Below are 15,627 nucleotides of genomic sequence, written 5' to 3'. Positions count from 1 at the left end.
CCATCTCTGTTAAACGTTTATTCCGGCGTTTAACTAATGCCTGTAGAGATTTGGCATAGTTCCATGCACGCACTAACACTGTTGTCTGCCTTCTCGATGACCGGCCTTTGGACTGGCCCACGACATGTGCGCCACCTATCAGTAATAGGACACACTCTAGCCACTTACAACTGCGTATCGTATCCGCTACGCTAGCATCCTTCATTTCTTTTGACCGCTAAAAGTCCCGGTTTGTCTTATCCCTCATGTGTGCTATATATAAAGTGTTAGGACATGGTGTGTTGTATCTTCTAAGAAATCTTTCTTGGTTGGACTAGACACATGATAGACTTCTTCAATGCTGTTTGACCTTGACCTGCGTTTTCCATCTCTGCTAAGTACTAGGGTGGAAAAAGAATGCATCGGTTCTGGAGGTGTAAAATACAGGGGGTTTATAGGGTCAAGTGTGAGTATGCACTGCATTTATACCAGCATGGGCTTGCTCTAGCCTGGAGCAACAACCTGAACCTGTGTTCTTTACGAACGAATATTTTTCTTTTAACCGTTCAGCTGTTTAGCTGTAAAGGACAGAGGTGTGGCCAGGGGTGGAAATATACTATTACAGTAGTTAACAGGACACGTGTGCAATGCAGGAGAATTAGGCAATAAAAATGATGCATTTCCTGTTTAAAAGCTACTCGATTTTTTTACATCACATACTTGGAGATATCATGTGTACTTTACTAGCATGTTATTGCAGTTGTACAGTATATTTGGAAAATGTGAAAACATGGAAAAGTTTTTTAACATGGTGAAGAACGCATCACTGGCATCATTCCTTCAATCCAGGAGATACAGGAACTTTCACACCACAACCAGCAGGATGAAATCCAGCTTTTTTTTAAAACCACCATCTCCCTACTGAACTCTACACTACACCACTAGAGTACTGATGACCTTCTTAATGCTTCACTACTTTTTCTGCCAGTAATCTTCAAAAGGAACATGCGTGTGTCTCTGAAGAACCTGTAACAACTCAGGGTTCCCACACACACTCATTCATACACACACACACACAGACACACATCTGCATGCTCACAGGCTGAAGCACCTCATCTCTTTTTTTTTTATCACTCTTTCAATGCACTTCTCACTTCATTTATCAATTCCACACTCTCTCCATCTCTCTTTCGGTCAATCTGTATCACTGTCTCATTCCTTCTGTCTTTCCAATCTCTCTCTCTCTCTCTCACTCCGTACAGTTTTCTATTTCGAACACGTCGTCTATCTTTCTATTAGCAACTGGCTTTCTGGTTCCCTGTCACCGGTCTTTCTTTCTGTCTGTCTTCAACATCAAAGTCTACCTTGTTACAGTAGTTTTTTTATGTCCAAATAAACCCTCTAGAAGATCTCTTTTCCTTTCAGTGGGAAATAAAGAGATTTACAAGAACACGTAAAGGAGCAGTTTGTTGTATCGTACGCAGAATCAAATCCAGACACAAAATCCATACAATCACTGGCACATCTGTACGTGTCCTTCATCACTCATTATAACCCCAATCACACGGAATAAAGCATACCAGGGGATATTTAATCTTTTATATCCACTGATGAGGGACTTTCAGGGATTTGAACCGATTTCAGTTTCCACTTAAAGAATCTGGTTTGCTTAAAGACATTCTGATATTTTTCCTTCTTAATACAGATGTTACGATCACGGAAACCTGATTAATACCATTTAAAGTACCAACCTGAACCTCCACTCTCCTACACGTCTCCTTTCCCTGCTGTCTCTGTAGACGTCTTCCTCCTCTCCTTCTCTTCATTCGGCCAACAGTAGCCAAATTTCCACCGGTACCCTGTTGGCCAACGATACCTGTGGCGGTCGTTGGTAACCCGGGCCTCGACCGATCCGGTATGAAATTCTTATTTGTGATCCGCATATTTGGCTGGGTTACCAATGTAAATGAAGAATGACCCGAAATTGTCTTCCAGGAAACCAGGAATTTTTTGAGCATCATCAAACAGGTAAATGAATATACACGCAACATGATGCATTTTACCTGAAGAACATCTCTGAAACAATGTACTTTTTATTTCTTTTATATTAGCCAAAACATAAAGAAGCAAAGACTGTTTTTTTCCCATTCGATCAATGTTTGTGAAGTCCTAAAGACCCTCCCTGTCTAAAAATGTCTCATTAGCCCCCGAGACTCCTTCAAAAAAAAGGTCATATCTAACAGAAGAACCGGTGAAGTGTCCATCATACCAGTCCCTGCACACGGTCTTACTATAGAAATAAGAACATCATAAAATAATAATTTTCTTTCTTTCTATTAGTCACTGGCTTACAGGTTCTCTCTGTATCCATCTATCTATCCATCCAGGTTTTGTCTTTCTTTCTATCCTTCCTTTGAGTTTGTCTTTCTTTTCTTCCAGATTGTCCTCTTTCCACCATTCCCTTCTAGATTCTCTCTTTCCTTCCAGATGTTGTCTTTCGTGCCACCGTTTCTCTTTCTTTCTAACATTGCCTTCTAGTCTCTTTTTTTCTTTCCACTGTTCCAGATTGTATTTTCTTTCCACCATTCCCTTCAATGCTTTTTTTTCCCTTCCAGATTTAGTCTTTCTTCCTTTCCACCATTCCCTTCAAGTCATTCTTTCTTTCCAACCTTCCCTCCTAATTCTCTCTTTATTTTCCTCATTCCCTTTTTTCTTTCTTTCTTTGTAATATTACCTTCTAGACTCTTTCTTTAATTTTGTTCTCCCTCATTCCACCATTCCTCGTGTCCCCTATCTATCCATCCAACCAGGTTGTCTTTATTTTCTTTCCTTCCTTCAAGTGTGTCTTTCTTTTCACCATTCCCTTCTAGAGTCTTTCTCTTTCTCTCTTGTTACCCTTCTTGCCACCATTTCTCTTTCTTTCTAAACATTGCCTTCTAATCTCCTTTCTTCCTTCCAGATTTTTCTTTCCACTATTCCTTTCTAGACTTTTTCTTTTTTCCTCCAGATTGTCTTTTCTTTACACCATTCCCTTTTCTTTCTTTCCTAACTTCCTTCCTGATATCCTCTTTCACCATTCCCACTTTTCTTTCTTTCTTTGTAATATTCCTTTCTAGGCTCTCGTTATTTTTTTTTTATTTTGTTGTCCTTCCTTCCACCATTCCTTTCTTTTTCTTTGACATCTTCTAACAGAAGAGTCTGTGGTACTACTGCAACATCAGTCCCTGCTCTAGTTTTTTTTCTATAGAAATAAGAACATAACGCTATAATGTGATAATCTGTGGTTTCTCTGTCAGAGGAAATTAATCTGCACTTTTCATCTAATCATTTTGGGAATTCAAAACACTTCAAAGGAACTACATATTGAAATCATGTAGGTAGTTTCTTTAGAAGTAACAGCACAATAATTCGAGTGTAGACGAACGCTCAAAAATATAAGAACCTTCATATTAGTAATAGTTTATTTTATTTAAAAAAAAGGAAAACAAAAAGAAAAAAAAAAGGAAAGAAAGCAAGTCTAATGCACAGTACGCCTTAGCACAAAGTCAGAAATGTCCCAGTGATGACAGGCAGATCCAGCGGCTCTCTCGAGGTCGAGGCCGTAAGGCTCCCTCTCTACCAGGCCGGCGCCGTGTTGGCAAGTCGCCGCATGCGCCTGGGAACACGAACACAGAAAGATCGAAAACGGCACGATAAACAAAAAAACAAATATCGGCACAAACGTCATGAGATTTCCACACATTCCGTTCCTTCCTCGCTCTCCATCTCACCTTGTGTTTCTGTCCTGATCTCTGATCTTCTTTTCCATCTCTGCGTCCGTCAGCGTTTCCAGAAGGGGGCACCACTGATCGGCGTCGCCCGTGTTCCGGATGGCGATCTCTACAGTCGGCAAGGGGTTCTCACTGCGGAAAAGAACGAGACCGCGGTCACGGGGAAAGTCAGCACAGGCATCATAACTGCATGTTGGAGGAAATGATATTCCCACTGGTCAACCTTAAGGCATAGTGGTGAAGATCTGCAGAGACACTTTTAGATTATTATTATGATTATCATTATTATTATTATTATTATGATTAATAATCAGTACCATTAATAGTGAATTATCAAACTTTCTATATACTCAATTTGATGCAACATGCAGGAAATAGCAATAAACTCAAATATATAATGAAATCTATTAAACAAATCATTCAACCAAATATAAACTATAAATATATTGCTATAAAAGAGATTTTGTATTGCACTGGTGTCCTGATTAAAAAATAAAAAATAAAAAGTGTCAGAAAGTTTTAGGAACGAGCCCTGCAAAAATTCAATATTAAAAAAAGAAGAGATGAGGGTACTCAGCTTCCCGGGGCATGAAGGTGGAATTGGGGGTAAACGTGGGGGTAAGGAGGGAGAGAAGGTCAAGAAATTTTGAAGTATATTGACCTGAAATCAGACCTATTGGAACAGACAGTGGGAGAAGCAAACAATTAGAAGATTATAGCAAAGCAAAAAAAGCAATGTTAAAAAAAAACGAAAAAAAACCAAAACAAACAAACAGATGTTAAGTTGCATCCATTTGAGAACCTGTTCGAAATATTTGTTTCGAAAAAAACTTTGACCCCGAACCCACCAGATAACAGCAGTGTACATCACGAACAAATCGGCTCTCGAATGCATACAACTTATAGCCTTTTTTTAATTGTTTAAAAATATGACGTTAATATTAATGAGAATAAGCAAAAGCTACTAAAATAATAGCATCACTGCAGCCTGGGCTTTTCTCTCGACAGAACATTAATCATACATCAAACAAAATGTATAAATTAATGAAAAAAATTAAAAAAAAGGTACATTATATAACATTCCCCCCTTAAAAAAAAAAAAAAGCAGAAGCAATGTGATGGTACATGCAGAATGTTAACGTAATTATAGCACACTATTAAAGTAATCAGCTGCGGGGAAAAAACAACAACGAAAATAGCACATTTGTTAGTGTAACTCTTCCCATTATATATATATATATATATATATATATATATATATATATATATATATATATATATATATATATATATATATATATATATATATATAAAAATATATATATATACATATACATACACATATATATGAGGGAAAGCGTTCAAAAATAAATAAATGTTTACAAAAAAATAACACATCCTGGGTGTAGTGATGATTATTCAATTTCATTAGCATAATTTAAAAAATTTTAATTTGAAAAATGATGAGTTTGTGAAATTTCCCCCTGGAATGACTGATCAATCAATCAATTAATCTGTTGATCTTTGACATAAGAACATGTGCCTGCTGAATTCACAGAATCTGCTACTCCGTACTCTTTTGCCGAAAGATGACGTTTAAAATGTTTTATTTAGCAGATTAGCGGCGACGGCGTAGCTTCAATCGGTTAATGCGATATGATGATTACTACTTAATTCGCTACATTATTTAATATAGTCTGATTCTTTGATCATTTTGGGAAAAAAAATCCACGCTTATAAATATCGTTACCAGGAATGCGACATGAGGAGAGACTGTGTACCGCAACGCTAATGTATAATGGCACACAAAAAAAAAAAAAAAAAAAAAAAAAAAGAACATGGACTGACAGCTATGCAGGAAAAGAAGCAGAACAAAAAAAATGTGTTTCTTGCAGCCATAATGTGTAGTAACAGACTTCACTATTCTTAACAGGACGTGTGTGTGTTTGTGTGTGTGTGTGTGTGTGTGTGTGTGTGAGTTCAACAATTCAGGACACTAACAGAGAGTATAATCAGAACTCAGTACAGTTCTCCGATTCGAGGCACAAAAAGAAAGGCATGATGGATCAAAACAAGGTAGCACTGACGTCTGCTGACAAGGACTGTGTTCATCTTAGTTGTTTTCGGATCGTGACTCGTGACTGACGTTGTTACATCGCAGCAAAGGCACACGCGATATATAATATTAATAAATCACATTAACGTCTTAAACGTTCCGCTGCCTCGCTATAAAGTTTAAAAGCGTCTATGGAATTAATTACGGAGTGCTGCATCGGCACGTCTGATCCCTCACGCGTCATAAATCAAAATATGGAAAATTCTTTCTGCTCACAATGAGGTTATAGCTATAAACTCGGGGCGAAAAAATAAATAAATAAAAAAATTAATAGTTTCATCCGAGGCTTAACCAGGAGTTCAGTAGAGTTTACATTAAAATAAATAGACATTTCTTTTGACTTCTAACATTTTCGGAGGACGTTCTGGTGAAGCCTGACTATAAAAAATAATAAATAAATAAAAAGGTTTAACTGGTGTCTAAATCTAATCATATAGGGCTTGGGGTCTTTTTGTAAGGATCTGAATAAAATACATGTACACACTGAAGATTCTCAGATTACAGACCTGATGCTATTTTGATCAAATGCATATCTAAAGGCATCAATCATTACAGGAGACCTACAGACTGTTTGTTTTCAATACAGTACTTATCTGGGGGAAACTAGAAGGTATTGGGTATTTGAAAATATAAGATGCATGTGTGGGTGATACGGGTGTAGCGGTACACAAAAATTCACGTACCTCGAGTTTTAAAGCACGGATCGGTTACATTTCGGCACGTTTAGGCGGAAGAAAAAATAAATAAATAAACTAAAAATAAAATTGGCTGTCGTTTTTTATTAATGCAATTTATTATTATTATTATTATCATCAACATTTGTGATTAACATTTTGATGATATATATTTTTATAAAAAAAATTCTTAAATCAGATTAATGCAATACACTTGTTAAATTAATTAAATCGAGTAATCAATTAAAGTGCCACAAATTAATTTGATTATAATTAAATAAATGGAAAAAAATTTATTAAATATTTTGCATTTGTTAGACCCCATTTAAATAATTCATTTAATATTTAATTTTCTAAAAGATATGATCTTCATAACATCTGCTCATTTCAGCATTCTGTAACAAATATATTTTATGTGGAATTGTCAGGATTTTCTTCTTGTAAGAGAAACTTTTGAAGCTGGACATAAAACACTAAAGAATCAATAGTGCTAGCATAAGCCGCTAATCAGAACGTGTCAAGCGGCTTACGCTTGCGCTATGAATTCAAGATTTTTTTTTTATTTGCCACAAACAGTTATAATGCAGAATAAAACTTGCAGTGAAATGAAAATAAAAAAAACTAAAAATCTTGAATCCCTAGCACTAGCATTAGCCGCTAGACACTCCCTGGTTAGAGGCTAACACTAGCGCTATTTAGTCTTTCGCGTTTTCATGCAGCCTCAAAACAAACCTTATTTACGTTTATTTGTTGTATATAAGCCTGGATCTGTTGTGTATGTTTTCAAGTTTAAAAATAATAAAAATGCGCTCAGAAGCGAAGACTAAACAAACTTGTGGTCCGCGAGCGAACTCAAATTTGAACTCTGCTCCGCACGTAAAAAGGATCGCAGCGCAGATCTTTCTTAGCGTATTTTTTGCATAATCGCTCGTTATTACCGTTTTCAATAACGCGAAAAAAAAAGGACTGCAGGTCTGTATTGAATAGCGAACTGCTGAAGTGTCATGTGGCGATCCTATGTATGGAAGAAAATTATATAAATAATAAAACGTGCTAACTACAGCAAAAACTCTAACCGTGATGTGATTTTCCTTGTACTAGGTTTATATATATATTTATATTATTTATGCATTTATTATTATTTTTTGCATATATCAATTACCAAACTGTACAAATAATTTGCACTGCCACTCATGAACTTGGTTGAATGTGAACTGTATTTTGTTGCCTTGTACCGAAACATGTGCAATAATGTAGGAGATAAACTAAGCTTCATGGTATAAAGCTCTTCAGTGACCCGTTTCATTGCCCATATTCTTGTATTAGATCTAGTCGAAGAACCGCGCCACTCACCTGAAGGCGTACGTCCTCTGATGCCAGCTGAGCTGGCCGCGGATGCTATAGGCGATGGTGGTGACAAACTCTCCTCCGAGGCCGAGCTCAGAGCACAGCTTCAGCGCAAACGTTTCTGGAGAGTTCTCCTTTTCGGACATGTCCCACTCAAACTGGTCCACCAGGGAAATGTTTCCCACGTGGATGTTCAGCTAGCAATGCAAACGTTAAGTATGTGACGTTTAAGATTACAGAAAGACTTCAAACTCAAGCTTTATGGATATTAAAACTGCATCTGTGTGTGTGTGTGTGTGTGTGCGTGTGTGTGTTCATGCATCAGTATACACTGACCACAGATCAGGCATATCAGTATGACCACCAGCCTAATATTGTGTCGGTTTCCCGTTTGCCGCCAAAACAGTCCAGACCCGTTGAGCATCAACGGCATAAACATCTTCAACAATTTGTCGGATCAGGGTGTGTGTGCTGTACCTTGATGATGACTCTCTGATCCGTCTGCTCGTCCAGAATGCTGTCGGTTGGGTAGGACTCGATCTGCTGCCGGATGGCCGAGGCGATGGCTGGGACGAACGTCAGCGGGTTCAGGTCCAAATCGTCACACAGTATCTCTGCAAACATCTCTGGCGTCATCAGCTTCTCTGTATTAAACAGTATCGAGAGGAATTGATATTACGTGCACCATTAATGCAAGGATTCATCGATAATTATGCAGCAAACTTATCATTGTTTCCCCCTAACATTTTGTAAAACTACCATTCATGTTCCAGGTGAAGGCGTCTCTGAGCTTCTGGCCGTCTATCTCCATGTCCAATCGGATTGGAACCAGAACCTCTGTCTGTGAGGCGTTTTCATGGATCACCGCTGGGTCATGGTCATCAAAACTGCAAATGAAGAGGAAGGGAAAAGCCATGGCCATGAGGAAAAGAAGAATAGACACATAACTTTAAATATTTTGACAGCATGCTCTTTAAAAGAAAAAACAAAAACACAGAAGAAGAAAAAACCTGGGAGTCTTTGGGTTGTTAGTAAAAACAGCCCAGATGAAAGAAAATGCATATTTGTTTTAGGACAATGTCTCTGACAAACTCTGAAAAAATACTGGGTTGAAAGTTCATTACAAAATTAATGAGAAAGACAAAATAAAAAAAAAAATGGGAATGTTATGATCTTTGGAAATCTTCTTTAACACAATAACAAACATATGAGGATACAAATAACTTTCCGGCTGAGTAAAGATTTCTGGTGCGCTGTCATCATCACAGAGTGGGAGTCGAGAAGAAAGCTGAGTCGCATTACAGAAACAGTTAGACAAGACCTCTGAGCACAAACACAGCCAAGACAAAGACAAACAAGAACCAACGCTGGGACAAAGTCGGCGATGTTCTCATACAGCACCCTAGTCTGGAGTCAGCCTCGATGACATCACCAGCTTTGTTTTTCCTCTGACCATATTTAAGTCTATGGTTTAGTTTTTATAAACTAATAATTCTTCCTGTTTTACATAAATACTAATGCTGGCAGAATTCAGCTATTCCTTACATAATAAACAATTTTAAAAATATCATTTGTTTTATAATACAGAAGTGGACCGATTATTAATTGCTGAAACTATTGGCAAAAGTCCATAGCAATAGTTTTTCCGGCTTCCAGTCTGCTGCCATAAGAATTTCATACCGGATCGGTCGAGGCCCGGGTTAACAACGACCGCCACAGGTATCGTTAGCCGACAGGGTACCGGTGGAAATTGGGCTACTGTTGGCCGAAGGAGGAGAAGGAGAGGAGGAAGACGTCTACAGAGACGGCAGGAAAAGGAGCAGTGTAGGAGAGTAGAGGTTCGGGTTGGTACTTTAAATGTTGGTACTATGACGGGTAAAGGGAGAGAGATAGCTGATATGATGGAGAGAAGAAAGGTAGATGTGTTGTGTGTTCAGGAGACCAAGTGGAACGGGAGTAAGGCCAGGAACATTGGAGGTGGGTTTAAACTGTTTTATCATGGTGTGGATGGGAAGAGAAATGGTGTAGGGGTGATTCTGAAGGAAGCATACAGTAAGAGTGTAGTGGAGGTGAAGAGAGTTTCTGATAGGGTGATGATCGTGAAGGTGGAAGTTGAAGGGATGATGATAAATGTCATCAGTGCCTATGCTCCACAAGTTGGCTGTGAGATGGAGGAGAAAGAAAGATTCTGGAGTGAATTAGATGAAGTGGTAGATGGTGTACCTAGGAAAGAACGATTGGTGATTGGGGCAGACTTTAATGGGCATGTAGGTGAAGGGAACAGAGGTGATGAGGAGGTGATGGGTAGGTATGGTTTTAAGGAGAGGAATGTGGAAGGGCAGATGGTGGTAGATTTTGCTAAAAGGATGGAAATGGCAGTGGTGAACACGTATTTTAAGAAGAAGGAGGATCATAGGGTGACGTATAAGAGTGGAGGAAGGTGCACACAGGTGGATTATCTTCTGTGTAGGAGATGCAACCTGAAGGAGATTGGAGACTGTAAGGTGTTGGCGGGGGACAGTGTAGCTAGACAGCATCGGATGGTGGTCTGTAGGATGGTTTTGGAGGCGAAGAAGAAGAGGAGGAAAGTAAGGTTTGAAAGAAGAATAAGATGGTGGAAACTGAAGGAGGAAGAGTGTAGTGTGAGGTTCAGGGAAGAGGTCAGACAGGGGCTCGGTGGTGGTGAAGAGGTGCCGGAGGATTGGGCAACTACTGCAGGAGTGATGAGGGAGGCAGCTAGAAAAGTACTTGGTGTAACATCTGGAAATAGAAAGCAAGACAAGGAGACGTGGTGGTGGAATGAGGAAGTGCAGGAGAGCATTAAGGGAAAGAGATTGGCAAAACAGAAGTGGGATCGACAGAGTGATGAGAAAAGTAGGCAGGAGTACAAGGAGATGCGGCAGCAGGTTAAAAGGGATGTGGCGAAAGCCAAGGAAAAGGCATATGAGGAACTGTATAAGAGGTTGGACACTAAGGAAGGAGAAAAGGATTTATACCGATTGGCCAAGCAGAGGGACCGAGCTGGGAAGGATGTACTGCAAGTTAGAGCAATAAAGGATGGAGAGGGAAATGTGTTGACTAGTGAGGAGAGTGTGTTGAGAAGATGGAGGGAGTATTTTGAGCAGCTGATGAATGAGGAAAATCAGAGAGAGAGAAGGTTGGAGGATGTGGAGTTGGTGAAGCAGGATGTAGATAGGATTAGTAAGGAGGAAGTGAGAGCAGCGATTAAGAGGATGAAGAATGGAAAGTCGGTTGGACCAGATGACATACCGGTAGAAGCGTGGAGATGTTTAGGAGAGATGGCAGTGGAGTTTTTAACCAGATTGTTTAACAGGATTCTGGAAGGGGAAAGGATGCCTGAGGAATGGAGAAGGAGTGTGCTGGTACCGATCTTTAAGCATAAGGGAGATGTGCAGACCTGCAGTAACTACAGGGGAATTAAGTTGATCAGTCACACCATGAAGTTATGGGAAAGAGTAGTGGAAGCCAGGTTGAGAGAAGAGGTGACCATCTGTGAGCAACAGTATGGTTTCATGCCGAGGAAGAGCACCACAGATGCCTTATTTGCTTTAAGGATGTTGATGGAGAAGTATAGAGAAGGACAGAAGGAGCTGCATTGTGTATTTGTGGATTTAGAGAAAGCGTACGACAGGGTGCCGAGAGAGGAGTTGTGGTATTGTATGAGGAAGTCAGGTGTGTCAGAGAAGTATGTGAGGGTGGTGCAGGACATGTATGAGGACAGTGTGACGGCAGTAAAGTGTGCAGTAGGTACGACAGACTGGTTCAGGGTGAAGGTTGGACTGCATCAAGGATCGGCCCTGAGCCCTTTCCTGTTTGCAGTGGTGATGGACAGGTTGACGGATGAGGTCAGACAGGAGTCTCCCTGGACTATGATGTTTGCAGATGATATTGTGATTTGTGGTGAGAGTAGAGAGCAGGTTGAGAAGAGCCTGGAGAGGTGGAGATATGCGCTGGAGAGAAGGGGAATGAAAGTCAGTAGGTGTAAGACAGAGTACATGTGTGTGAATGAGAGGGAGGGCAGTGGAGTGATGCGGTTGCAGGGAGAAGAGGTGGAGAAGGTGGAGGAGTTCAGGTACCTGGGGTCAACACTGCAAAGTAATGGAGAGTGTGTTAGGGAAGTAAAGAAAAGAGTGCAGGCAGGGTGGAGTGGGTGGAGAAGAGTGACAGGAGTGATTTGTGATAGAAGAGTATCTGCAAGAATGAAAGGGAAAGTTTATAGGACTGTGGTGAGACCTGCGATGTTGTATGGATTAGAGACAGTGGCATTGAGTAAAAGACAGGAGGTGGAGCTGGAGGTTGCAGAGCTGAAGATGTTAAGGTTTTCATTGGGAGTGACGAGGATGGACAAGATTAGAAATGAGTTTATTAGAGGGACAGCACATGTAGGATGTTTTGGTGACAAGGTGAGGGAGGCGAGATTGAGATGGTTTGGACATGTGCAGAGAAGGGACATGAATTATATTGGTAGAAAAATGCTGAAGATGGAGCCACCAGGTAGGAGGAAAAGAGGAAGGCCAAGGAGGAGGTTCATGGATGTGGTGAGGGAAGACATGCAGGTAGTTGGTGTAAAAGAGGCAGATATAGAGGACAGGGTGGTATGGAGACGGATGATCCGCTGTGGCGACCCCTAATGGGAGCAGCCGAAAGAAGAAGAAGAAGAAGAAGTCTGCTGCCATTACGAGAGCGGCCTCTAGAGGCGAATCACTGACACCACATGCTGTTTGCTTTTACACCTGAGAATGTGCTCTGCACGGAGAGCGCTCTATTTGTTATTTATTAATTATATTTACAAAAGTAATAAAAATCATTTATTTCATTTACCACATTTTTAAGATTCGATACAGTTTTATTTATTTATTTATTCTTTTGCAATAAACGTTTACTATTTACCATGGAGTGTTGTGTTTGTTTTTTATTATCCATTTTAAAAACCATGGATTTATTAATTGATTATCAGCAAGTAATATCCAACCTAGCGATCGTTATCAGTGAAATCTGGTGAACTGCTACAATATTATAATACAATTATAAGTTAAAATCTCTCAAATAGAATAACTCTAGAAGCTAATAGTGTTGTAATGGGGACGTGTCTCACCACAAGGGAAAGGTCCTTTTCTTGTCACGTCCCATACGGTTTCGGTTGATGGTGGTGGAGCAAGGCACAGCGTCCAAGTGGTGGGAACTGTTGGGGAGCGTGGGGACCCACTGACTGTTCCTCTTGGCCTTCTGCTCCCTGGTTGTGTCATAAGACAAGACAATGAACATATCGCGAGATCGTCGTGTTAATAAAAAAAGAATTGCGCAACGTGAAGGAATTTGTGCTGTAAGCAGTCGGATCTTTACCTGAGGTAGGCTGGAGGTTCTGTGCTGATGGACACTGCCTTGTACTTCTCATCGTTACCCTCGAAGATCTCTTCGCACTCAGACGCCTTCAGCAGAGTCACACTGGTGGCTAAAGTTGTGTAACCATGATCTAACACAGAATAAAACACTGCACAAAGTGCTGTCCAGAAGCAGGACTAGAAGCGCTTACAAGAGTTTGAGCATGCATTCACGAGACTGCCAGATTACTAGTAGGTTTATGGTCTGCGTATCTTCCGTTCAAAACACAACTCCAGCTGATTGTGGGTTAAAACGGTATGTTTTGTATAAATCCTTCAATCTATCTAGCTCATTTAAACAGAAGATAGGCAGAACGTTTTCAACCGCTTTCTGGACAGCGAGGTATACGTTTAAAAAGGTGACCGTTCGACACAATGGCCAGCGAATCACTTACCGTGTGACGACGCCGCAATCTTTTTCCTCTCCTCTACCGAAGCGAGTCTGCGCCACAGCGACGGGTACCTTTTATACAACGACCCTCTGAACATACGCAGATAATTTCCAACCTGCACAAAGCAAAAGTCATTTTATTGTCACGGACGGTCGCGAGACACCAAATCCTGCAGGTAAAACAACGAGACAGAGGAATAGATCAAGCCTCAATCAGGATGCGGTGATATAAAAGCTTGATCTCTGCATGTAGGGAACGATGCAGCGGCGCTTTAGTGGGTCCACCTTTCTCATCCCCTAGTGCTTATACACTATCCACGTTCTCACCATCATCTCAGACACTCTTTGTTGTTTGTTGTTACGAACAACAATACAATAGGATCATGTAAAATACCAGTGCAACTGCACCTGGGGTGTCCTCCGTGTGACGTCACCGGGCGACACAACCGCTCACTTCTCATAGGAATAAGCAACATTTCGGCCCAACCAACGAATTATCACCTGAATAGCCTAAACAATGGAAATCTACTTCAGGTAAAACCGATATCATGTCTTAGGAGGTAGTTTCTGTATAACATGAGGGCCTTAGCATAGAGAATAGCAGCAGATCACAAACTGGGATTCTGTCTTTGAAACCACTTCGTGAAATTCAGTAATAGCATATTAAAAAAGAACAAGTACAAAATGCATAATTCTGTAAATAAACTGCTCCTCGTATATTCCTCCATTCATTGTGGACGCGTCAGAGGCACCATCCGAACTAGCATGCTAGCTAGCTAGCTAAGCAGCAACACATTCACAATAGCGGGATGTTCTCCACAAAACGGTCCAAAACAACACATTTCATTCACAACGCGTGTGAGTTTCCTCAGAAAAGCAAAAACGTACCTCTGAACCTATCATGTAAAAATCGCCATCTTCTTCAAGCTGGAATTTAATCGGTTTTTGGCCGAATGTTTTACTCAACGCCATCTTTAGCGGACACAATACAGTACACTGCGCATGCGCGGTACGACAAGCAGCGGCAGCGATGCGGCGCAACGAGGATTATCGACGATCCCGATAGTTTTTAAAGGGTTTACGATAACAATGCAAGCAGTTGTTAAAATTGGGAGAATAAACACCAAATACGTGTTATTCATCTTTTAAAAAAATATATGAGATGTTTTTCAATAGTTAATGATTTCCACAGAGAAAGAAATCTATACTACTAAGTTTATATACTATAAATATGCATTCAAAATAAAGGTCAAATACATTTAAAATAGATGTAAAACACAATACAGTACATTCAATCGACTTGAAACACATTCCATGTCACCTGTTCCCATATAATATTATTTCCTTGCATTATTTTCTGAATTTATACATTATAACATGTCTGAATGCTTCTTTATGTAGATCGCTTGTGCTGTACTATTCAAACACATTCCTTCAAAGCAATCCAGAATATTCTACAGCAGAAATTCAGAATTTCCTGATAATAATAAGAAAAATAAACATTTTTGTACACTGATTTTTTTCCTCAGTGATACTGTGATGCTGAAGATCAGTTAGAAGGTACACCTGTATTTCCCATGAAGTAAAATAAAAAAAGTAAAAGGTGTGTATAGATTTTAAGCACATTTAACCTCCTCATGCATTTCAGCATGCATTATATTCTCATTATGTTTTCCAGATGCAGATGCCCAAATCCGTCACTGCCAAGAAACAATCAAAACCAGTTTAAAACAGAGCGCACGCTCTAACCTGATTAATTGCTTGCTAATTAATAAAAAGGAACGATTGATTTCCTGAAATGTAGTCAAAAGTACGATATTTGACTTTGAAATGCAGTGAAGTTCAAGTAAAAGTCTCACCAAACGCAAATACTCAGTAAAGCAACTTACGACTTAAGTAAAGTTCATACATGCGGAAAAAAAAGCCTAGTTAAGTACAATAACGAATT

The 15,627-nt window shown here is 39.8% G+C and overlaps 1 protein-coding gene and 1 long non-coding RNA gene across 4 annotated transcripts in view; both read right to left on the bottom strand.

Moving 5' to 3' along the window:
* LOC310738628 overlaps positions 1-1,909 on the bottom strand; it is a 42,873-nt gene extending 40,964 nt beyond the window's left edge. The window contains exon 1 of the long non-coding RNA XR_014537127.1: positions 1,731-1,909. This is a non-coding gene — a long non-coding RNA (uncharacterized lncRNA). The remainder of the gene's footprint in view (positions 1-1,730) is intronic.
* A 1,519-nt stretch (positions 1,910-3,428) lies between these two features.
* LOC310738614 (SWI/SNF-related matrix-associated actin-dependent regulator of chromatin subfamily B member 1-A) lies at positions 3,429-14,726 on the bottom strand. 3 transcript variants are annotated; one of them, XM_083563751.1, is made up of 9 exons: positions 14,568-14,725; positions 13,684-13,795; positions 13,251-13,359; positions 13,003-13,140; positions 8,646-8,773; positions 8,364-8,530; positions 7,893-8,083; positions 3,750-3,881; positions 3,429-3,634 (listed from the first exon to the last, which is right to left on the bottom strand). In XM_083563751.1, the coding sequence occupies exons 1-9, from the start codon at positions 14,649-14,651 to the stop codon at positions 3,595-3,597; spliced, it is 1,101 nt and encodes a 366-aa protein (XP_083419877.1). In that variant the 5' UTR covers positions 14,652-14,725; the 3' UTR covers positions 3,429-3,594. The 3 variants fall into 3 exon arrangements, with proteins under 3 accessions (XP_083419877.1, XP_083419879.1, XP_083419878.1); XM_083563753.1 differs by lacking the exon at positions 3,429-3,634 and having other exon boundaries at positions 3,752-3,881; positions 7,881-8,083; XM_083563752.1 differs by lacking the exons at positions 3,429-3,634; positions 3,750-3,881 and adding an exon at positions 3,893-4,422 and having other exon boundaries at positions 14,568-14,726.
* Positions 14,727-15,627: the final 901 nt, after the last annotated feature.

The sequence above is a fragment of the Silurus aristotelis genome (assembly GCF_946808225.1).
Source record: "Silurus aristotelis genome assembly, chromosome: 16".
Classification (NCBI taxonomy): domain Eukaryota; kingdom Metazoa; phylum Chordata; class Actinopteri; order Siluriformes; family Siluridae; genus Silurus; species Silurus aristotelis.
This window is presented reverse-complemented; position numbering and strand designations above follow the sequence as displayed.